The 23,021-nt window shown below is 52.9% G+C and overlaps 1 protein-coding gene across 3 annotated transcripts in view; it reads left to right on the top strand.

Annotated features, from left to right (window-relative positions):
- Positions 1–23,021, top strand: part of ZZEF1 (zinc finger ZZ-type and EF-hand domain containing 1) — a 103,676-nt gene that overhangs the window by 57,931 nt on the left and 22,724 nt on the right. For 2 of the 3 annotated variants that reach the window (XM_030296080.1, XM_030296079.1), the window contains exons 28-42: positions 1,168–1,261; positions 2,690–3,158; positions 3,824–3,988; positions 6,501–6,620; positions 7,296–7,457; positions 8,948–9,077; positions 10,626–10,764; positions 12,255–12,420; positions 12,961–13,223; positions 14,103–14,263; positions 17,187–17,316; positions 18,613–18,752; positions 19,281–19,558; positions 20,209–20,383; positions 20,942–21,074. In XM_030296080.1, coding sequence (XP_030151940.1) covers positions 1,168–1,261; positions 2,690–3,158; positions 3,824–3,988; positions 6,501–6,620; positions 7,296–7,457; positions 8,948–9,077; positions 10,626–10,764; positions 12,255–12,420; positions 12,961–13,223; positions 14,103–14,263; positions 17,187–17,316; positions 18,613–18,752; positions 19,281–19,558; positions 20,209–20,383; positions 20,942–21,074 — 2,725 coding nt within the window. Of the gene's footprint in view, positions 1–1,167; positions 1,262–2,689; positions 3,159–3,823; positions 3,989–6,500; positions 6,621–7,262; positions 7,458–8,947; positions 9,078–10,625; positions 10,765–12,254; positions 12,421–12,960; positions 13,224–14,102; positions 14,264–17,186; positions 17,317–18,612; positions 18,753–19,280; positions 19,559–20,208; positions 20,384–20,941; positions 21,075–23,021 lie in introns of all 3 variants that reach the window. The other variant, XM_030296078.1, reaches the window with a different exon arrangement.

Here is a 23,021-nt window from a genome sequence, read left to right as displayed (position 1 = left end):
CCGCGCTCCTGCCTTGGTGACTTGCTGGGCGCTGGAAGCATTGACCAGACGGGGGAAAGCGCTGGAAGCGTTGACCGGACGGGGGAAAGTGGCCTTAGGTCTTTGGGAGTAGGGGGTGAGTTCAGCCTGGGACGTGCTGAGGATGAGAACATACGGGTTATCAGAGACGCCTGGCGGTAGGGTTCAGCAAACGTGGAAGAATCTCACTGGTGCTTCATGGAAACGTCAAAAGAGGGATGACGATAGCTTCACGCCATCGGGGATGTTTTTTTAAGGTGTGAGTTTACCCGGGAACAGAGAGGCCTGACCAAGATCCATAGCGATCGGAGCATACACACCAGATGGATAGATAGATGGGGACCAAACGAACAGATTCTCAGAAGAAACTGAGAGGTCCTGCCCTCAGAACGGTGAGAGGAGGGCCAGAGCAGCGCTGGCAGAGGAGACGGGGCAGGCAGTGGCAGTCGTTGAGGACAGCGTGTCCGACACAGGCTCGTTCCACAGGTGGCTCAGGTGACAGGGTTTGGCAGTGGACGAGGCACAAGGTAGGCCACGCTTCTGGTCTAGCGCAGCACAGACTGCCGATAGCTGGACAAGACGCCAGCCTCCTTCCCCAGACCTTGGCCTCTCGGGCGGCACGGACGGCCTGCCGCCTGGGCTGTGCGCGCTGTGGCTCCCGCTGTGTGACCACCGCCCCCTGCCCGGCAGGCTCGGTATCGCTTACGAGTGTCCCCTCACGCAGACAGAGGGGAGGTGAACTTTTGGTCCAACTTCAGCAGACTGGAGGTGTAACCCTAGCAAGACCCTTCGCTTCTCTAGACCTCTGCGGCCTTAGCTGCGCTTGGTCAGCTGTGGGTAACGGCCCCCCCAGCTCCAGTGTTCACAGTTTTCGAACAATAGGGTTGGGGTAAAACCCCCTCCAAACAATGCATAGTTGAAAAGAAAGCAGTGTTGCACATACACCTGCAGACACATCCATCTTTCAAAGTCTGGCTTACTCCCAGGACAAACAAAACCAACTCAGTCCCGTGTCCTTGGTGGCTGGACAGTAATGGTACGGTTCTCCGTGACGTCAGTGCTGCTGTGTGTGTTTGAAGTGGCATCCTGTGGCTGTTCTGACAGCCTGGCCCAGACAGTGTGGTCATGTGGCTCCACCTCTCCCCCCAGCTAGAGATGAAGCAGAAGTCCCTGATGAGCCTGGGGAGCGAGGCAGAAGGAAGGCACGGGTCCGAGGCTGCCGAGCTGAACCCCGAGAGCCTGGGTGAGTGCGCCACTCAGCCTTCTGTCTGCGTGGCCTAGGGAACCGGTGACCCGTCTTCTGGATTGTTTTAGTTGAAGGTGTGTTGACCTGAGGAAAGGAGGAGGACAGGAGCTACATGTAGTTTCCAAGGATGGTCACAAAGAGAAAAATGCCAGAGGAGTAATTGTTTATTTTTTTAATTTTGTTTTTTAACATTTATTTATTTGAGAGAGACAGAGCATGAGCAGGGGAGGGGCAGAGAGAGACACACACACAGAATCCAAGGCAGGCTCCAGGCTCCGAGCTGTCGGCACAGAGCCCGGCACGGGGCTCGAACCCACGAACCGTGAGATCATCACCTGAGCCGAAGTAGGACGCTTAACCGACTGAACCACCCAGGTGCCCCGGGAGTAATTGTTTATTAATATGACCCAAATGCTGAATCTTTCTGATTACTTCTCTTAGGAGAGAGACGTCAGGTGTTTCCGAGCTACATCTTGTTAATGCGTTCAAAGTGTGCTCTCACGGAGTGTTCAGTAGATTAAGGAATTACCTGCTAATTTCTTAGTGATATCATGGTCAGTTTAAAAACCCTTACTACTTTAAGCACCTGGGTGGCTTAGTCGGTTAAGTATCCAACTTCGGCTCAGATCATGATCCCCGGTTCTTGGGTTCAAACCTCACATCCAGCCCTGTGCTCAGAGCCTTGGAGCCTGCTTCGGATTCTGTCTCCTTCTCTCTCTGTCCCTCCCCTGCTCTCTGACTCTCAAAAATAAATAAATGTTTAAAAAAAATTTTTTTTTAAATAAAACCTCTTTTATTTTAGAGAAATGTGTTGAAGCGTTTAGATGAAATAGTGTGATATTGTGGTCTGCATGGAAATAATCCAGGGAGGCAGCGGCTAGCAAGATGAGACTGGCCTTGGGCTGGCGTTAGGGGTGCACAGTGGGGTCCTTATACTCTTCTCTCTGCATGTTAGAAAACATCCACGATAAAACTTTAAAAAAAAAATTTTTAATGTTTATTTACTTTTGAGAGAGAGAGAGAGGGGGAGAGAGACAGTGTGAGCAGGGGAGGGGCAGAGAGAGAGGGAGAGACAGAATCCGAAGCAGGCTCCAGGCTCCGAGCTGTTAGCACAGAGCCTGACGCGGGGCTCGAACCCACGAGCTGTGAGATTGAGACCTGATATGAAGTCGGACGCTCAACTGACTGAGCCACCCAGGCACCCCAATAAAACTTCTTTTTAAGTGTGATGACAGTGCTGGGGAGATTTTGACTTGTACAGTGAGACAAAGGTTTATTTTCTTCAGTAGATGTGTATATCCCTGTGGTAACCGAGGTATTTCTCGTCTTAAATTACAGAGTTTATATAGATTATTTTCTCTCCAGAATTAAGCAGTAAGTTTAGTTTTGACTTTTTTCACTACCTTCCTTGCTGTTTGCATTTAGCGAAAGAGTGTATTCAGAAGAGTCTCCTGTTGCTAAGATTTTTGCCCATGGGAGTGAGTTCAGAAGAAAGCCGTGACAAGTTGGCGGCCACAGATGACGTGGATCACCTGCAGCCACGCGACAGGCGCCCGAGGACGAGCTCTGTGGTGGAGGAGCATTTCCAGGCCTCGCTGTCTCCCGTGGAAGCGGCCACACCTGCCGTGAGGGACGGGGGTCCCGGCTCGGAAGCGCAGCCACACCTGCCCCCCGGCAGCGGCCCCCCTGCCTCAGAGGTGCCCCCTGCCGCCCCTGAGGAGCCCTCGTCACCTTCCGCTCCCACCCGGCGGCCTCCCTTCACCCGAGGGCGACTCCGGCTGCTCTCCTTCCGGTCAGTGGAGGAGGCCAGACCGGCGCCCACAGTGAAGGAGAAATACCCCCTGCTGAGGGATGTCCTGGACTTCATCAAGGACCAGTCCCTCTCCCACGAGAGGTGAGCCGGGCAGCGCCTTCCCAGCACCTTCTCTTTTCGAGCTGTAGGCACCCGGGCTGGTCAGAGGCTTGAGGTTCATGTGAAGGCAGGCAAGTTAATACTTGAAAGAGAGATTGAGATTTGTTCTAGAATGTTCAATGAAAAATCGGGCGATTATTTTTTTTCTTTTAGAGGTGTATTTTGTCATTTCAGATTTGCACATTACACTGTATGAAAATTGCACCTCAGTAATGTCCTGCTAGGGTGCAAAGAAACATTTGTTGTGGTGGCTGTCGTTTATAGATGTGTCTTTTTTAATTCTGGGAGAAACTTAGGATTTGATACTTTCTGACAGAATTGTGTACCTGTGGACCTACATCTCTGGAAGTATCGCATTTGCACGTTTTAATTTCCCCGTCCTGAGAGTTAAAACTTTGTCTCTGTGGGGCAGTGAAGAACCCAACGTTCCTTTTTGATGACTGAATTTGTTAGTCTGGGCTGTGGGGCTTCTGGACAGTTGGCGGGAGCCGCTTCGTGTTGCTGCTGGGCAGTGACTGAAAGTAGCCAGGAGGTGCTGGTCCCCCTCCCGAGTGACCTTTCTGACGCCCTCACAGCAGTCCGTCCGTGTTGTTAACATGCCCCCGCTTGAGCTCTCTCGGTGCCCCTGACTTGGGTTCTGTGTTCAGTGTTGTGAAGGTTCTCTCCTGGAGGAAAGCCCAAGCGCAGAGCGTCCTCGAAGTCCTGAGGATAGTTCAGTACTGCGCGGAGTCCCTCGGGCAGCCGCACTGCTTCCAGCCGCCGTGCATTCTCTTCCTGCTGGAGCTTCTGACCTGCCAGAAAGAGTTTACCAAGTAAGTCCAAAGTCCATACCTGCAAGGAACACAGGCAGGGGTAGTTTTAAAGAAACCCTGATTGTCTTCTTTAATCAGTAACTCGTATTTCCGTGGAGGAGGCACATGTATGTTGTTGGTCAGTTCTCTCATCCTGTGGAGAAAGGGCTTCTATCCTTTTAGCGAGTAAATACCAGATACGAGTTCGCTCCTCCTGATGAGTTTATCAGCTGTATTTGGCCAGGCAGTGAGGATTGTATTCCCTCGTACCCGTGCTCATCAGTCAGCTCCTGGAAGCTGTGAGCTGACTTTAATTTTCGTCTACAGTAAGGACACAAAGTGTTTCACAAGGTTGTTCTCATAGCTCAGTCAGTATTTCCTGAGCACTGTGCCGGGCGCTGTTCTGGGCGATGTATGTGCAGCCGTGGACAAGGCAGGCAGGATTCTGGTTCTGATGGAGCTTGTATTTTATGGAGGAGAGACAGACAATAACAGAAGTCCATCCATCCATCCATCCATTCGTCTATGTAATCTGCCCGTCCTGGACAGTGATCCACAGTAATCCGGTGAAGCTGCTGTCGTGTAGGTGGGGTGGTCAGGGAGCAGGCTGAGAAGATGGCCTGTGAACCGAGAGCTCAGGTTGAACTCGGGGAAAAGCACTGAAGGCCGAAGGAACAGGGCAGAGGCCTCAGGGCAGGGGCTTAGCCCGAGGAACAGAACGAAAGCCAGCGTGCCTGAGTGAGGGAGGATGGGAGGAGACCCGCTCAGGAAATTAGGCAGGGCTCAGGTGATGTACATCTTTGTAGGACGTGATTGAAGGTGTTTGGGTTTCATACTGAGTCGTAGATGGGGGACCCCAAGCCCGGGAGGAGCATACTGGCGTTTGCGTTTATGAAAGACCCTCTGGCTTCTCTCCGGAAAGCGTGGGCAGAAGCAAAGTAGGTGGTGGATGGGGATGCGCTTTCCTGAGGGGAAGAGAATGGAAAAACAGATCGGGGAGAAGACCAAAGTCGTTTGGTGTGTGTGGTTTGAGCTGCCTCTTTCACGTCCAAATACAGATATCCAGGCAGTAAGGGTAAGGGTCTGACGTTCTGCAAAGAAGCCGGGGTTAGGGACAGAGTCTCAGCACACAGGTGGTCTTTAAAGCCGTGAGACCGGATGGCCAAGAAAGAGGGCAGAGGTGGACAAGAGCGGGCTCAGGACTGAGCATGAAGGGCATCTCTTTATTCAGAGCTGAGGAAGAGGGGTCAGCTGAGGAGATCAGGAAGGAGTGGCCATCAGGAGCGAACACTGGGGGTGGTGGGTCATAGAAGCTGAGAGAAGAATGTGTCGTACGCTGATGTGGGAGGTTGCACCACGTGAAAACACACTGGGTCTGCTGCAGTCTCATCGGGGCCATGGGGCCGAAAGCCCAGGCGCACCGGGTTGAGAGGAAAATGGGGCGTGTAAAATGGAGGGAGAGACCACAGACAATCATTTCGAGAACTTTGGCCTCAAAGAGGAGCAGAGGACAGGGGCAGAAATACAGGGGAAATGGGATCAACGGAGGGTTTTTAAGAGGTGTCAGAGTGTTTCGTATGCTGGCGGGAGAGCATCAGTTTGAGGCGCACTTGATGCACGGCAGGTACCGTGTGACTCCAAGGGGTCGGCTTGCGCAGAGCCCAGGAGGCCGTCTGTGGCTGCAGGGGGGGTCACAGCATGGATGGAGGCACAGAGACGGGGGACGCCCGTGTGACCTTTCCGTTTTGAAACAAAACGGCAGAGTCATCAGCTAAACATGAAGGGTTGGGAGGAGTGGCGGCCATTAAAGGAGAGGCAGGAGGGGTTGAAAGTAACACCAAGTGAGAAAGGCAGGCTGACTGCCTGAGAGCTTTGAGCGCTTGTTTGAGAGGTGCCTCTTCCAGCGACACTGTGCTGTGCGGTGCTGGTGCCTGTGTAGGGTTCCCAGGCGAGTGTATGGTGAGGGGGCGTGGGGTCTCAGCTGGGTCTGCGGCCCAGATCAGGGAGGCACGGGTGGCAGTGGGCGCGAAGTGACGTCCTGGGTCGTCAGGGAGGAGTAGGTCCTGTGGTGTGTAGGGCTCCTTGGGGCTGAAGTCGCTGCTGTGGGGGTCGGGTCGCAGAGAGGGTGGGCAGGCTGCTCTCAGGTGAGGGTCTCAGAGGTGATGCCATCACCGTGGTGACAAGGGTCAAGGTGGAATCTGTGAGGGGAGGCGAGGGTGGGTGTGGCTGACGAGGGCGGAGTACTTACCCCAGAACCCGAGACCCTCGGTGGTGGTGGCCAGCCATCAGTTGGGGGCAGGTTTATATTAAGAGAGAGAGAGAAACGATTGCCGCCCCTCCCTCCTGGCGCCGGCCCCCCCACCCCCCACCCGTGACCCTGCTTTGCCGTTGCTCCCAGCGACTGCACTTTGCTCAGGTCCCCGGCCAGTTTGTGCGGGCCCTGCGCCTTGGCCCTTTTTCCTGTAAGGAATCACAATTACTAAGTAAGCGATGGCTTGGCAGTCAGGTGATCAGTGTTTTCCTCCGTTTGTAGTTATTTTGGACACTTGGAGGGCTGTGGCGCAGACCTGCACAAAGAGATTCGAGACACTTACTACCAGTTTGTTCTGTTTTTGGTCAAAGCGGTTAAAGGATTCAGCAGCATAAACGACAGGTACTGTATAACTGCGCCATTTCCAGAGAAAGCGTTCTTCCTACTTTTTCTGATTTTAGAAGAAATACGTGTTCGGTGTTGAAAATACGGAAAAACAGAGTTAAAAAAAGTTGTGGTCCCTGATCTTACCAACTTGAGCTCATTGCCAACCTACTGTATACTCTGTCCCAGCTTCTTTTCTGTGTGGTGTGAGCGTTTTCAAGGGGATGGTTCTCGGTCCATGTAGGGATTTCCAACCTGTCATTTGAGTTTCAGATGTATTAGGTGCAGTCTTAGAATTTGAGTAGAGAGCCCTTCCCCAGGCGCCTCCACAGTAGGTGCTTCAGACAGAAACCTCGAATCAAACGGTCTCCCTCTCCTCCTACACTGACCGACCTGGGCTAATTCGGGACTGGCCCCCGTCTTGCTGTTTATCGGGAGGTGATCTTTACGGCTCCGTCCTTGACCGTAAAACGCCCCCTGAGGTAGGCCTGGCAGGGCAGACGCCTCACTTCGCGCTTCTGGAGCTCTTGCTGAGCTGTGCTTTGACGAGGGCTTGTGTGGGTGTGTGCAGTTTGGAAGGACCAGCCGTCCCGTCTGCTCTCCACCTGCAGACACAGCGGGTTGTGACTTGCATTGTCTTGTCCCCCTGGCGATGGACAGCGTCCACAAATTGCACCGTCATGGGCTCTCTAGGTCCCTGCTGCCTGCCTTGTCCTGTGTGCAGACAGCCCTGCTTCATCTTCTGGACATGGGCTGGGAACCTGGCGACCTCGCTTTCTTTGTGGACATTCAGCTACCAGATCTCCTCATGAAAATGACACAAGAGAACATAAGTGTCCACGACAGTGTGATCAGGTACGAACCCGGTCCTGCGTCTGCGGCTCCTCGAGCGGATCGTGAGTACTGGGGTCGCAGCTGGGTTCCTCTGGTTAGTCTCCTCCCTGTGTAGTGTCCTGGCTCGGGCACAGACCAGCCGGGTGACTTTGAGCAGGTACTCGGAGCCCGCTCTGCCTCAGTTCCCTCCTCCTCCCGCCGGGAGATAATAATGGTACCTACCTCCCAGGATTGTTGTGAAGGGCAGGTGAGTTCTGTTTCTCAGGGGTGAGAACAGGGTCTGGTGCGAGGAAGCGTATGTGAGTTGGTGGTGGTGGGATTGGGAACTTGGAGGACAAGGACCCTCCGCATTTTTGGACACCCTGGTACCGCTTGTGGAATCAGAGAACTCTTTTCTCTATTCTTTGGTTATGTGCATATAGGGTTTTAGCCACTCTGCCCTCTTGCGTATTGTAAAGACTTAGTTTATGAGAAAGAAATAGTATGCGGATTTTCTTTCCTTTCCACTTTTGATGTCTCCTCCCTGCTCAAGTCCACTTACCCAGGAGCCAGTCGTGTCTGTAGAAAAGACAGAACAAAACGAGAGAAGGAAGGCAAGGGGAGAGCTTCGCTTTGTCAGACATTCTGGGGAAGGAGGTGGCGCAACAGCCATCTCCTCATTCCCCAGAGCCTGGCGTCGCCCTCTGTGAGGGGACGCAGCCGGGGTGGGGGTGAGGGGGTCAGCCAAGTAGTCCCACCCCCCCACCCTGCCACTTCCCTCCGTGCCCCGCCCAGAGTGGAGTCTGTTGTGTTCGCATTTAGCGGCCAGCAAATCCCTTTGTATGTAAAATTCTGGTGCTAAAACAAACTACGAACTGAAGTTATGGAAATCTATAATTTTTTTTTTATCTAAAAGGAGCCCATGGGAGTATCTATATGAAATTCTTCTTTGAAAGGAGGAAACTGAGGGGCGCCTGGGTGGCTCAGCTGGTTAAGCCTCCGATTTCGATTTCGGCTCAGGTCATAATCTCACAGCCCCTGAGTTCGAGCCCCGCGTCGGGCTCTGTGCCGACAGCCGGGAGCCTGGAGCTGCTTCGGATTCTGTGTCTCCCTCTCTCTCTGCCCCGACCCCGCTCACGCTCTGTCTGTCTCTGTCAAAAATAAGTAAACGTTAAGAAAAAGTGTCACGAAACGAGGACACTGAGCAGAGCGGAGTGTGGTGCCAGGGCCTCAGAGCAGCTGACGGGAGAGGCAGAGCCCGGGTCTCCCGCCTGCCTCTCTTGCTGGAGCTGAAAAAGTTCGCTCTGGCTCCAGTGCCTGGCACAGAATAGGGTCACCACGAACGGCTTGCAGGTGCACTTGCGCCCGGGGGGCACACCTTTCAGGCTCCGGCTCCTCACCCACTGTCGTCTGTTCCTTCTCACTGCTGTGTACCTCTCGGCAATCTGGCGGTCCTGGGACGTCTTCGCTCGGCAGCGTGAAGGGGCCAGTCTGCTCCCCAGCGTGCTTTTCTCTCTGTGTCCTTCTTGCAGCCAGTGGAGTGAAGACGACGAGCTTGCTGATGCCAAGCAGAACTCAGAATGGATGGACGAGTGTCAGGATGGCATGTTTGAGGCCTGGTATGAAAAAATAGCCCAGGAAGACCCAGAGAAGCAGAGGAAAGTAAGACCTCTCAACTGGAGTAATCTGAAGTGATTTGCTGGGAGTTTGGAGAGGAGAGTCTGCCCGGGGGGTGCCCGCAGGCCGGCTCCCGAGGGTCCCGGTGGTACAGCCTGAGGGGCCCCGAAGCCCGGACTGACCTCCCTCTGAGTGCAGCTCCCTCCTGGAGAACCGGACTCCCAGAGTGTGGGCTCGCGAGGGGCCCACGTCTTCCTCCCTCCACCGAGAGAAGTGCTGAAAGCCCTGGGCCCTGGTGTCCTCGGGCAGCACACGCTCTTCCTGTAGGCAGGTGACGTGGGGAGCCACGTCGCAGTCGTGGGCCGCCCGGCAAGCTTGGGAGCAGCCGAGCGCCCAGTCAGAGTTCCGTGGTCCAGACGCGCGGAGGCACCGGGCTCCGACAGCCTGCCGTGTCTGTCTCCGCGTTCACTGCCACACTGTGCCAGGCATCTCCTGCCTCAGATTCGATCATTTTCTCAGGATCGCGTGCCTACTGTGTGCCAGTTAACGGTGGTCACGTAGCACCTTTGTGGTGCTCAGGTGGGGCACGCCCACGTGGCCTCAGCGAGTTCTCTCTCTCCTGTGGTAGTGTCTTACCGAGAGCCATCAGTAGCTCTAAGGTGGTGTGGCTTGTGTGCTCTGATTTACTTAGTGATTTACTTCCTGCTCTCCAGGCGGTCCTGAGGCCTGCAGCTCCTTTCCAGTAAAACCGGTGCTTTTGCTCATGCCGCGGTGCCCCTGCCTCCCCGCCCCCCGTGGAAGGTTTCCCTTTCACGCGCCTGCAAACAGCGCGTCCTCGGCAGTGTTTCCTGTTTCTCTGACGCTGCTCCGTCCAACCAAGTACCCGAGCTAGAAATCTGGATGCTGTCCTTGACCTCTCCCTTCCGCAGCCCCACGTCCAGTCTGTCCCCAAGGTGCCGCACCTCGGCCTCCCTAGCGTCTGTCAGGCCTGCCCGCCTTTCACCGCCCTTGTGTCACGGAGCTGCTTTGACAGCCACTCCCGTGGCCAGTCTGCCGGACTGTGGTCTTGCCTCTTGCAGTCCATCCCCAACTCGGTAGCCAGAGGAACTTTTAGAAAGCTCAGAGATCGTTCCTCCGCCTGCTTCCCCCGCGTTGTACCGCCTTTTACACTCAGGTACTGAATTACTGACAGTCTTATGAACCACCGTCCCGCGGTCTCATTCCCTCCTGTAGAACTTGCTACTGATGGTGTTTGTCATGCCTGCCACGCTCACCCCCACCCAGCTGACACCCGTTTGTCCCTCAGGTCTCAGCCGAGGACTCACCTCCTTTGAAAACCCTTCACGCCCTTCCCAGCGGCCGCTGATACCCCCTGCAGGGTTCTCTCGGCCCCTGACTTTGCCCGTCGGGGCTAGCGTCAGTCTGTATCGTCACCAGAGGGGGTTCCTGAGTAGACGGCAGTCCCTCCCTCTTCTCTCCCTGGCACCTGCTGCAGGGCGGAGCACTCACGAACCTCTCCCAGGACGACTGGGTTAATGGGCAGCGGCCACGTTGGGAAGTCCATCGGCTAACTGCGTCGCCTTCACCTTACAGATGCACATGTTCATTGCCCGCTACTCCGAGCTGCTGCACGTGGACATCTCCTGCGACGGGTGTGACGAGATCGCACCCTGGCACCGCTACCGGTGTCTGCAGTGCAGCGACATGGATCTCTGCACGACCTGCTTCCTAGGTACGCGCCGCGGTCCAAGCGGGCCTTGCCCAGAAGTGATAGTCGTGCTGTTTTCCGTGACCGGGTCGGTTTTTCTCACTCCCCTTGTGCTGAATAGAAAGACTGCCCGGGGTGTGCTCTGACCGGTTGGCAGATAGGAGTCTCATCTCCTGGGTGAATGAGAAGCTCCAGGGCTGTGGCCTGACGGGCTTCCGGCTTCTGTCAAGCTGGGTGTAGTCGCTCAGTAAACACAAAGGACCCACGAATGCACAGTCAGCTGAATCTGCAGAACATTACTTTTCTCTCCGAATCATGCAGCGTGTCCAAGTGGTCGAGTACACAGAATCAGACCTCAGAAATCCTTGAATATGCCTGATGTGCAGGTGCTGAGGGAAAGCACATTGACATTCGTGGGCATCTGAGTGCTCTGTACACATGGCCCGGTCCCAGAAGGTATAGCCCCGTCCTGGGAAGCGGCTACAGTTTTAGCAGGAGCTAAACGGGACATGCCTACAGAATACATATCCCAGGACACGAATGCTGAGTTCCTGATGAGTGACCGAGTGTTCTGGAAAAGTTCAGAGGTCATAGTAATCGGTGTTGCAGGGGAGGCTCGTGAGGAAGTGTGAATTGTGGGTTGTGACTTCGTCTCTGAAGAAAGTCAGAGCTGGGCGATGTGAAGGTGGTGCATCACTGCCCAAAGCAGAGCAAGTCCGGAGACAGAGGAGTGAGCACCTGTAGTGTGTCTAGAGTCTTTCCAGCTGAGTGATGGACCGAGGCAGGCGAGGCCCAGGCTGGGGCCCTGGGGTCATTGGCTGGCGTGTTGGAACAAACCTACAGACAGTGGGGTGTTGACACAATCAGATCTCTCCTGGAGGGAGGTGGCTCCGGCCTTATAGGAGTTTCCCTTGGGGACTCGGTCTCAGCAATGACCAAGGGTTGTTGCCTGGACCAGCTTCGTGGTGGCGGGAGCAGCAGGGGGTCAGATGTGAGGAGCGGTGAACAGGGTGTGCGATGGGGCACAGAGACCCACGGAATGCGAACGCTGTTTCTCACTCACAGGGTTTGAGATCGTGGGGTCTTTTTCCCTGTGTGATTCTGGAACGAAAAAGTGAGAGCACGGACCCGAACACTTCTCAGTGCTTGTTAAGGGGAATACACAGTAGATGCTTCATGTTTGTCAGAGGAGGGGGTCACACAGGAGACAGCTCGCAGATGGGTACGCGGTCTTGTTTCTGCCAGGTGGTGGTCACAATGGGAATTTGTAATACATTCGATCAGGCTCTGTGTGGCACCGGGAAAGGGGGGATTGATCCGTGGTGCCATGGCTAAGAAGTTCTGTGCTGAGCGTACTGTTGATGTGCTCGGAGCCACTGGGCGGAACAGCCTGGTGACTCCTGACATCCTGAGCGGTAACTCGGCAGAGCCCTGCTTCTAGATCGGTTTGTGTTTGGAAACTAGCCCTTGTGAGAGCCCTTTGCCTGATCCGCCTCCCGCGGCTGTTTCCCCAGGTGGGGTGAAGCCCGAGGGCCACGGAGATGACCACGAGATGGTCAGCATGGAGTTTACCTGTGACCAGTGCCAGGGTTTGATCATCGGCCGGAGGATGAATTGCAATGTGTGTGATGACTTCGATCTTTGCTACGGGTGCTATGCGGCGAAGAAATACTCCTATGGGTATGCCTCCTTTTTTTCTTTAACAGATTTCAAACGTGCCTACGAGTAAAGAGACCAGTACGCTGAATCCCCCACATACCCATTACCCAGATTTAACAGTTAGGGAGATTTTGCTATGTGTGCTTAGCTTATTCCTTTTTGTTCTTTGTTAAAGTATTTTAAAACAGATCACTGATCTTAAATTATTTCCTTCATTCATACTCCACATCCATTCTAAAAATTATAAACATTCTTTCACGTTACCAAAATGATACCACACTTCGCAAAGGTCACAAAAGGAATTCTGCATCAGCTAGTTTGCCTGGAGAGTCTCTTGCCAGGGAGGGGGTGAGGGGTGTGAAATCCCGAAAGGGTATCACAGCGTTTGTGTCGGTTCATTTTCCTGGGGAGAGGGCTTGTACCAGTCTTTATACTTTCAGTTAGCACGGCCTTAGAGGTCACGACGCCCAGCAGCGACCGCGCACGCACCCCCGCTGAGGCCCTGTTTCTCGATTCGAGCCTCACAGAGGCCCGTAGGCCGTAATTGTGTCTTCTTTGCAGCCATCTGCCCACCCACAGTGTCACGGCTCATCCGATGGTGACCATCCGGATCAGCGACCGGCAGAGGCTCATCCAGCCTTACATCCACAACTACGCCTGGCTGCTCTTTGCCGCGCTGGCTCTCTACAGCACCCACCTGGCCAGCGCAGAGGATGCGGGCGGTGAGAGGCCGGATTCCCGGGCCCGCAGCAGCGCCGCGGCCCTGCACGGCCAGTGCATGCAGCTTGTGGGGGACTGTCTGATGAAGGCTCACCAGGGAAAAGGTGATTGTCGCTCGTGCACCGAAACCAGACCAGCTCCCAGCCGCTTGTGCGGGAAAAGCCTCACTAGCAGTGAAATGCCGTGCTCGGTTAGAGGCAACCCAATCCACTTTTGCACAGGAGACGCTCACCCTGGTGTGGAGCTCATTCCAGACTCTCACATGCGTTTGAGGAAGATTGTCACATTAAAACGCACTTAGTGCCTCTAAAATATTTACACGAAGTTGAAAAAAAAAAAAAAAGATACAAAAGCTACCAGTTGAAACTCGTACTGTCTGTGGATGAAGTATCTAGTGTTTGGATCTGCCAGACTTAACTTTGCCAAAGGAATAGTTTTTAGCCCGGAGCACACATCCGCTTCACGCGACTGCGTTCTGGATGAGAGCACTTTGTCATTAAAGTCGTCATAAAATCTCTAGACGATTCTGACTTGACTGCGGAGTGCTAAGGAGAACATAGCGTGAATGTTACTTCTGACATGTTCCGGTCCTTTCACAGTAAGGGACTCCCTCTTCTAGAAAACGCTGAGGACATCAGACCTGTGTTGGGTGGCAGGGGGGCAACACCAGTGCTTTGGAGCCGTCTTGTTACCTGTTTGCCGGTGGGAGTTTATAAATCTAGTTGTGTGGGGCATTGGTTTCCTGGGTAGACAGTCCTGTTGTGTCTCCAGTCTTCTGCTGTTAGTGAAGCACAGGCCTTTGTCACTGTTTAGGCTTTTGGTGCCTGAGGTCAGGTGTGGGTGCCGGAGAGCTTCGTTCTCTGGTTTGCTCTGTGGAGAGCCCGGCCGTCTACTTCTGTAGAGGAACAGTGACTGTTGGCGCCTGCGGGAATTAACCCTTGTTGTAAAATGTGTAACCATTCCCTTATTTGTTCCCCTCTTAGGTCTGAAAGCCCTAGCTCTTCTCGGGGTACTGCCAGATGGTGACGCTAGTCCTCAAAGTCAGGCCCCGCCCGTCGCTGTGCCCGCCCACACACCGGAGGAGGAGAGAGCGGTCCGGGTCGCCGAGGGCCCGTCACACACTGGCCCTTCTCCGCACGACACTGTACGTCACAGTTCGTTACTGTGCACCATGTCGGGTCGAGAGGGGGAGCCATTCTGAGCGGGGAGCAGAACAGAGAGGTTAAGGCCGCAGACGCTCTTGACCCAGGTGTCCCGGGTTCCGGCCCCTGCCCTCTCTGATCCTGGGCATGTTACCACCACGTGTCCTCCACTTTCTCGTCTGTGAAGCGGGCTGAGAATAGTAATACCTGCTTCCTAGGGTTGTTCTGAGCATTTGCACACATGACACGGTGAGCTGATGTGCGTAAAGTGCTGGAAACTGTGTTCACGGTACTTTCTGTGTCAGTGTTAACGGCTCCTGTCGCCTGCTCTGGCGGGGTCCCGAGGCCGGAAGGTTACGCACCGAAAGGGACTTGTTCCTGCCCGTGGCGAGCCCTGCGCATAGGAAGCGGTGTTCACAGTCGGCCTGCAGGCAGGGAACACGATGTGCTCTCTGTGTGCCGGGTAGACACAGTGGTTCGCGAACGTCTGTCTAAGTAGAGGGGAAGGCTTTCTGGACTCACTCGGAGCCAGTGATTGCGATCCGAAGGATGGTTTTGTGGAAAAGCACCGCATACCTTCTGTGATGCTGCCCCCGAAGCTTGAGTTGGTGCCGGGAGTGCCCTTGACTTTGCCTCGGGAGCTGCTCATGTTTCTGTCCTCTCTGTCACGCTCACCAGTTCAGGGATCCCCCGTTTGATGGTTGTGGCTCACCTTGATCCCATTGTCCTTTAGAGGAAGACGAAGGTAAAGATGGCTGGTGAAAACTTGAGAGTTTTGTCAGCTTCACTCAGCCAGGGAGCCAGCACAAGACAGGCGACACAAGCTTCCGACCAGTCTCTGACGTGCTAACGTTTCTGACCACAAAACTCTGGGCAGCATGTCAACCACCCACAGATGGTGGTGGGGCACAGAGGACGTTGTCAGCAGGGATAGCCTCCACCCTGAGCCTGGGGCAGTTATGTCTTCCTGTGAGCTCCTGGCATCTCAGGACAGGCTGCCTTGAGCTCTCTGCTCCCTGTGTATCCTCCTGTTCCTTTATTTGCATCAGAATGGCCTAGATGAATTTTTTTTACTCAGTGGATTAAACGCTGTTATCTTGGGGGAACCTAGCCAGCTCAGTCCGTAGAGCGTGTGACTGTTGATCTCAGGGTTGTATATTCAAGCCCCACGTTGGGTGTAGAGCTTACTTAAAAATAAAATCTAGGGGCACCTGGGTGGCTCAGTCGGTTGGGCAGCCGACCCAAGCCGAATGGGTTTCCAGCCGCAGCCTGCACACTTAACTACCGTGCGGCTGGTGTGCGTTATTCAGCATCGCCGTGCTTCGGTTTCTGTCTGTGAGACGCAGGCACACGACGGTGCTCACCCACAATGCCACCCTGCAGGTAAGGGCGTGAATACGGGCCGGACGCGAGGGGCTCTACTCCCACACAGTAGTCACTACACCTCAGTGCTGCTGTGGTGACACGGAGACTATTTGTTGGGAGTGCGAGCTGGTGGAGCCGCTCTGGAGCGCAGTACGGAGGCTCCTCAAAAAGTTAAAAGCAGGGGCGCCTGGGTGGCTCCGTCGGTTGGGCGTCCGACTTCGGCTCACGTCATGATCTCACAGTCTGTGGGTTCGAGCCCCGCGTCGGGCTCTGGGCTGACAGCTCGGAGCCCGGAGCCTGCTTCAGAGTCTGTGTCTCCCTCTGTCTCTCTCTATCCCTTCCCTGCTTGCTCTCTGTCTCTCTGTCTCTCTCTCTCTCTCTTTCTTTATTTCTCTCTGAAGTAATAAACATTAAAAAAATTTTAAATAAAATAAAATCTATGAAATGTATTACTTTTCATTACACGTCTTGATGCTCAGATTGTCCCATGTTTGGCCCGTGGAAGCGCCTTCCTGCTGGCCTCTGTATCCTTCTGATGTGTCTTTTTCTTTGAGCACTTCCTTAATTTTTGTTGCAGAAAGGTGTTTCAGGCTCTTCTTAGAGGCTTTCCCTGGCCCAGGGGAAAAGGCCTAAGGAAACACCGGTCGAGGGCTGTCATCCTACCGATCTAGGCAGCTCACTGCCTGACTCTTGAGCCCAGGAAAGCCTCGCGGCTCCAGCAAGAGCCCCCTTAACAAGGCTCCTTGCCAAAATAAAAATCTCAGAAATGTAAGCTCAGTGTTCTAGAAGGACACTTTCTTTTTTTCTTTTTCCCAAGAGAAGGACTTTCTGTAAGTGGCTTCTAAAAGCTAAGTAGGATGGGGGCACCTGAGTGGCTCGGATGGTTAAGCATCCAACTCTTGACTTCAGCTCAGGTCATGATCTCACGGTTCGTGAGATTGAGGCCTGAGTCAGACTCGGCTGATGGCGCGGAGTCTGGGATTCTGCCTTCTTCCCTCTCTGACCACCCCCCCCCCCCACACACACACTTGCTCTCTATCTCTCTTTGTATATACATAAAAATAAACTTACAAAAAAGGCTAAGTAGAATGTACTCGAGGTTTGTACTATGGCCATTGCTAATGGAACTGTGGGCTCTGATGCAAGGGCATTTGGGAGACGTTTGAGGGATGGGTTGCAGTGATGGCTGTCTTAATTTAGAGCACAGATTTATCGTCAGAAATGAGGCACGTTTTATTAAGGAATTCAAAAGTATTTCAGTCCATAAAGACTGGCTAGTGATTTTAAAAATTGAATCGTATTACAACATTAATGAGCAAACTTAAAAAAATTTTTTTGAAGCAGGGGAGGGGCAGAGGGAGACACAGAGAGAGAGGATCCCAAGCAGGCTGCACACAAAGCACAGAGCCTGACACGGGGATCAATCCCACAACCGTGAGATCATGACCTGAGCTGAAATCAAGAGTCGGACGGACACTCAACCATCTGAGCCGCCCAGGCACCCCAAATGAGTAAACTTCTATTATAAGAAACCTTCATTCTTTTGCGTTTTGTTTTCAGGGAAAGAGAGATGGTCACAAGGTTAGACCTTTCGACTGCAAGCAGAGGAGTAAGGAGGACGAAGGTGCATCTTTAATGAAGGATCCCGCACGCCAGACTCAAGTTTCAGACTCACCTGCAGGGCTTCCAGGTGAAGATTCTTCGATCATGACCTTGATCTCTTTTATCTGAAATGCACACAGACCCATCCCTTGGCTGTTTGTTGCACACGGTTTCAAACTGGCTAGCAACCAAGGGCGCACGGTTTCTCATTTTGTATTGGATCGTACTGCTAACATTTTGCCTGCTTTCCTCCTTTGTTATTCCCTAATTACGGAGGGCCTTCCGTGTGCCAAGCCCTGTGCTAGACTGTGGGGATGCGACAGGGACCAAGTCAGACAGACACGTGGGTCCCTGCCACGGTGCTTGCAGTCTGGGAGGGTGTCGAGCACGGTGCGGTGACTGTAATTGGAAGTGAGACGTGGCTCTGTCCAGAAGAGAGGTGTGAGCGGTGGCGACCGGTGTCTAACCGGAACAACCGTATCCACAGGAAGCCTTGTAAAGGTCAGGCTGCGAGGGACCTCAGCCGTGCTAGGACCTGCTGTGGGGAGAGACTTGGAGGGCAGGCAGGACAGTAGCAGATCAGGCCCCAGAGTGGGAGCCGCCAGGCCACTGCAGGGGAGCGTCCCGCCGGCAGATGGGCATGGGTGGAGGAGAGCCCTAGGGGTTGCTGCGTCCTCTACTGAGGAGGGCCTCGGCCGACTGCCCGGGGCTGGCAGCAACAGGGTCGGAGCTGCGTTCCCAGAAGATTGATGAGCCCAGAGATGGAGGTGCGTGCTCTGGGCTGCAGAGCCTCCTCGTCGGTGCGGCCCGGGGTGGGGGGGGGGGGGGGAGCGTGTGTCTCCCTAGCCTGCTCCGTGATGGAGGCAGGAGTGGGCACCGGGCATCCTGCCCCGTCCGTGGGGCCAGCCCTCAGCAGGGGCTGATGGGCGTCTTTGCGGTGCAGCCGGCTGACACTCCTCATTGGCCCAGGCCCTCGTTGGTCTGCACAAGTGCCAGCGTCCCGGTCCACATACAGAGTATTCATCCATCAAGCGTCCTCTAGGCACCTGCTATGCTCGAGAAACATTTCTAGGTACCTGTGACACATCACTGAAGGACAGTAAAAATCTAGAAGGGAAGACATAATAAATACCAGCGATTGGGTTTGTTGAAAGGTAACCAGTTAGCATGAGCACAGACTAGCAGGGTCAGGGGAACGGCGACTGCAGAGGCTGGGTGCCCTGTGTTTTAGGAGGGCAGTCGGGGGGGCCCCCTTGAGCAGGATGTGTTCAGCAAAGTCCAAGTTTCGTTCTCTTTCGGCTCAGGGACAGTGCAGCAGCTTACTTGCTGCTTGTACGTGCACAGAACCTGGCAAGACCTGAAAGTTTGATGTTTTACAACTCAGATGCTGACACTTCAGTCGTGTCCTCTCAGAAGCCCATCGAGGAAAAGGCAGTTACTCCCAGCCCGGAGCAGGTGTTTGCCGAGTGTTCCCAGAAGAGGATTTTGGGATTACTAGCAGCCATGTTACCTCCCTTAAAGTTGGTAAGAGACAGTGGTACTTTCTTTTCTGGAAGAGGGGTGGTAGTTTAGCAGGAGAGACCACCTGTTACTAGCAGTCATCTGTGTGTCCCTGAGAGTAGCATAATAAGTTCGAAGTGGGATTGTAAGAGGATACCTGAAGGGGTATTTGGTGGCTCAGTCAGTTAAGCGTCCGACTTTGGCTGGGCTTGTGATCTCACAGTTCATGAGTTGCAGCCCCACGCGTCGGGTTAACTGCTATCACCACAGAGCCCTCTTTGGATCTTCTGTCCCCTTCTCTCTCTGCCCTTCCCCCGCTGGCGCCCTCGTGCTCTCTCTCTCTCAAAATAAATAAATAAACTTAAAAAAAAAAGAAAAAAGATGATACCTGAGAATGTCTTTTCTCTCCTGATTGTGCGTAGCTGTTGAGGGAAGATACCGCACGGCCCCTGTGTGCTAGCCAGGTGTACGTAGGACGTGAGGGGTACGGTGTGCAGTTGATGAGGTTACACGGGCTCCGTGTTGAGTAGGTGTTTCTCCTTCTCTTGGCAGGACCCCGCGGTCCCCGTGATAGACCTGGAGCGTGCCCTCCCACTCATGTTTCAGGTTGTCATCTCGAACGCAGGCCACCTGAACGAAACCTACCACCTCACGCTGGGTCTTCTCGGCCAGTTAATCACCCGCCTTTTACCAGCAGAGGTGGATGCTGCCGTGGTGAAGGTCCTCTCCGCCAAGCACACCTTGTTTGCAGCGGGGGACAGTTCCGTCGTGCCAGATGGCTGGAAGACCACCCACCTGCTCTTCAGCCTGGGAGCCGTGTGTCTGGACAGGTAGCCCCCCGCACCCTGTCCCACCTTGCTGTCCATTTCCTGAAGTCCCCGTGTCCGGCCCTCGATTCACTCCTGTGTGCTGTTGTCCAGGCATCTCTTGTGAGAATAAAATGAGCTTGATTAGAAATAGTGTCACCTGACATTCAGATTGTCCTTAAAACCCATGTTAAAACAGCTGTGTGGTCGGGGCGCTGTCTGCTGATTCAACTTTCTGATGATGTATACATTCTGGTGGTTTTTCCCTGGCAGCAGTTAAGTGTGGGCTTGGAGGTTGAAGCAAATAGGTCAGTTTTTACTGTAAAAGTAACAGTCACAATTCCAAATTTGGAAAACAGAAAAGGAGAAAACATCACCCCAGCCGCACCGTCTTAATGCACCTGGTACTGTTTCAATATATTTCCTTCTGAGCTCTTTTTTTCTGTGTGTGAATGTGAGTGCACAAGTGCACTTGGACGTGTGACTGTTTTTACAGGGTTTTTTTTAAACGTAGCCGTAGGCTGAGCGTGTAGGTAACAGAGGGGTCGTTCGGGTCGCTTAAACTAACGGGCGAGTGGCTCTCGGGCACGCGGCTGCACCTGCCGCGGAGTGTTGTGAGCTCTGCTGAGTTGACTTTAGAGCCTGCACCACCTAACGGAGCTCTCGCCTTCCAGCCGGGTGGGCTTGGACTGGGCCTGCTCCATGGCGGAGATCCTGCGGTCCCTCAGCGGTGCCCCCCTGTGGCGTGACGTCATCGCCACCTTCACGGACCACTGCATCAAGCAGCTGCCGTTCCAGCTGAAGCACACCAACATCTTCACCCTGCTTGTGCTGGTTGGCATCCCCCAGGTACGCCTCTTTGGAGGCTGGGCCACGTCTTCCCACCCTCCGCCCGCACGGCAGGGTCTCTGCAGCATGTGTCTTGGGGAGTTTCCTCCCTTCAGGTATATGATTTGCATGTACAGGATTGCTGGGTTTTCAAGATTATGGGATGGTCTGTTCTACTGCATTTTTAACAGGTTAGGCATCTGACTCATTTGTTAGCCAGTAGCTGGCTTTGACTAGCAGGTAACGCATGGGTGAAGTTACACAGAACCTCAGGGTAGCTGTCTCTCGGGTGGGCACTGACCTTGATCTTTCTGATCCTCACGGCTTGCAGTTGGTTGGGACAAAGGGGACTCTGAAACGTGACTTCCTCCAGCAAGCATGTAAACCACTTCTGTGCCGGGCCCTGGACGTAGGAAGCCCGTCCTTGAGGACTTGCTGGTGTAGGAGAGCCCGTCCTTGAGGACTTGCTGGCGTCCGGGGCACCAGTAGGGAGGCGGGGGTGGGGCTGGTGTTGGGCTATGGGCCTGTTCCTGTCTCCGTGTCCTTCTGAGTTGCCTCTTGGTCTCTGTCCTGCTCTAGGTCCTCTGTGTGGGAACTCGCTGTGTGTATGTGGATAATGCCAATGAGCCCCATGACGTGATCATCCTGAAGCACTTCACTGAGAAGAACAGGGCTGTCGTCGTCGATGTCAAAACCCGGAAAAGGAAAACAGGTGCCAAGCGTAATTGCTTTTTCTAAGAATGAAAGGAAGTTGGGGCGCCTGGGTGGCGCAGTCGGTTAAGTGTCCGACTTCAGCCAGGTCACGATCTCGCGGTCCGTGAGTTTGAGCCCCGCGTCAGGCTCTGGGCTGATGGCTCAGAGCCTGGAGCCTGTTTCCGATTCCATGTCTCCCTCTCTCTCTGCCCCTCCCCCATTCATGCTCTGTCTCTCTGTCCCAAAAATAAATAAACGTTGAAAAAAAAAAAATTAAAAAAAAAAAGAATGAAAGGAAGTTGTCCAACCTCTGTGTACTCTGAAATGCGTAGAGATACCTTGGTTCTTACCCTTGCCTATGGTTTTTTTAAAAAACAAGTTGTGAGTCTCTGAGCTTGTTTTTCTTCATCTCTGAAGAGATGTGGTTGAGTTAGGGTAAAAAAATTTTTAAGTCTGTTTATTTTATTTGAGAGAGACAGAGAGAATGCAAGTAGGAGAGAAGCAGAGAGAGAGAATCCTAAGCAGGCTCTGCATGATTGGAGTGCAGAGCTGACACGGGGCTCGAACTCACGAAACTGTGAGATCATGACCTGAGCCGGAATCGAGTCAGGCACTTAACTGACTGAACCACCCAGGCGCCCCAAATTAGGGTAAATTTGAAGGCCCTTGCCATGCTGTTATTCTGTAGATATGGCTCTGTGCTTTTGGTGGGACACATTTAGGTTCTGAACGTGTAATTTTTCCATTTGCCAGTGTTCTTGCTTTTCTAGTGGGTAATTTAAATAGATTGTGGAGTCAGATGTCTAAATGAGTGTGAAATAACTTTGAATAAGTATGTTGACATTCAGGTCGCTTTCCATTTTGCTCCATCAGTAGAAGAGTGGAAGTATATCACGAGTCACCTTTGACTTAGTTTGCCGAACCCTAAACAGCCTGTGAACTCTGGAGTATTGTAACCACTGTGTGCCCAGTTCTGCTTCTGAAGTAATGTGCTTTCTCATTCAGCTTCAGCATCAGGCCCTGGCTGTGCTTTTGTGTGTGGTGTGAGGTAAAGGTCAAGGATCTCGTTCTTTCTCCTTTGTTTTTCTTTTTTGCATATCAACATCCAGTTATTTTAGGACCATTTGTTTAACAGACTTCTTTCCATTGAATTATTCTGACACCTTTGTTGGAGATTAGTTGACACCCGTGTGTGTGTGTGTGTGTGTGTGTGTGTGTGTGTGTCCATTTATCCGTTCTGTCTTATTCCATTAATCTATGTATCCGGCCTTACTCGAATACCGCATTCTCATGACTATTGTAGATTTATGCTAAGCCTCGAAATCACGTCCTCCGGCTTTGTTATTCTTTTGTCAGCATTGCTCCGGGTAGTATAGTTCCTTTGCCTTTCTGTATAAATTTTAGATTCAACTTGTTAGTTTCTCTTAAATAACTGCTGAATCTGCATATCCGTTTAGGGAGAACTGACATCTTAACATGACCCATGAGTACTGTATACCTCTCCATTTATCTAGGGAATAAATTGAGGTCTCTAATTGCCCTTCATCTGGCACAGCTGACTTCTCTCACTCCTGATTTTGATAACTTGTGTCTTCTCTTGTTTGTTTCCTACAGTGTCTCGTCAGAGCTTGATCGATGTTATTTGATCTTTGCAAAGGACTAACTTTTGGTTTCGTTGATTTTTTTGTTGTTATTTTTCTGTTTTCTGCTTCATTGATTTGTCTTTGTCGTTAATTTCCTACTTCTTGCTTCGGGTTTAAATTGCTACTTTTTTTTCTTGCTCTAATTTTTTTTTTTTTCTTTCTTTAATTTCTTAGGGTGGAAGCCTAAATCACTGATTAGAAATTTTTGTTATTTTTTGGTAGCAGCATTGTAAATGCTATGAATTTTCCTCTAGGTATAGCGTTAGCTGCATCCATATTTTTTTATATAATTTATATTATTTTCATTCAGGCCATTACAATAG

This window comes from Lynx canadensis, chromosome E1 (genome assembly GCF_007474595.2).
Source record: "Lynx canadensis isolate LIC74 chromosome E1, mLynCan4.pri.v2, whole genome shotgun sequence".
Classification (NCBI taxonomy): Eukaryota; Metazoa; Chordata; class Mammalia; order Carnivora; family Felidae; genus Lynx; species Lynx canadensis.
The sequence above is the reverse complement of the archived record's forward strand: the minus strand, read 5'-3'. Positions and strand labels throughout refer to the sequence as shown.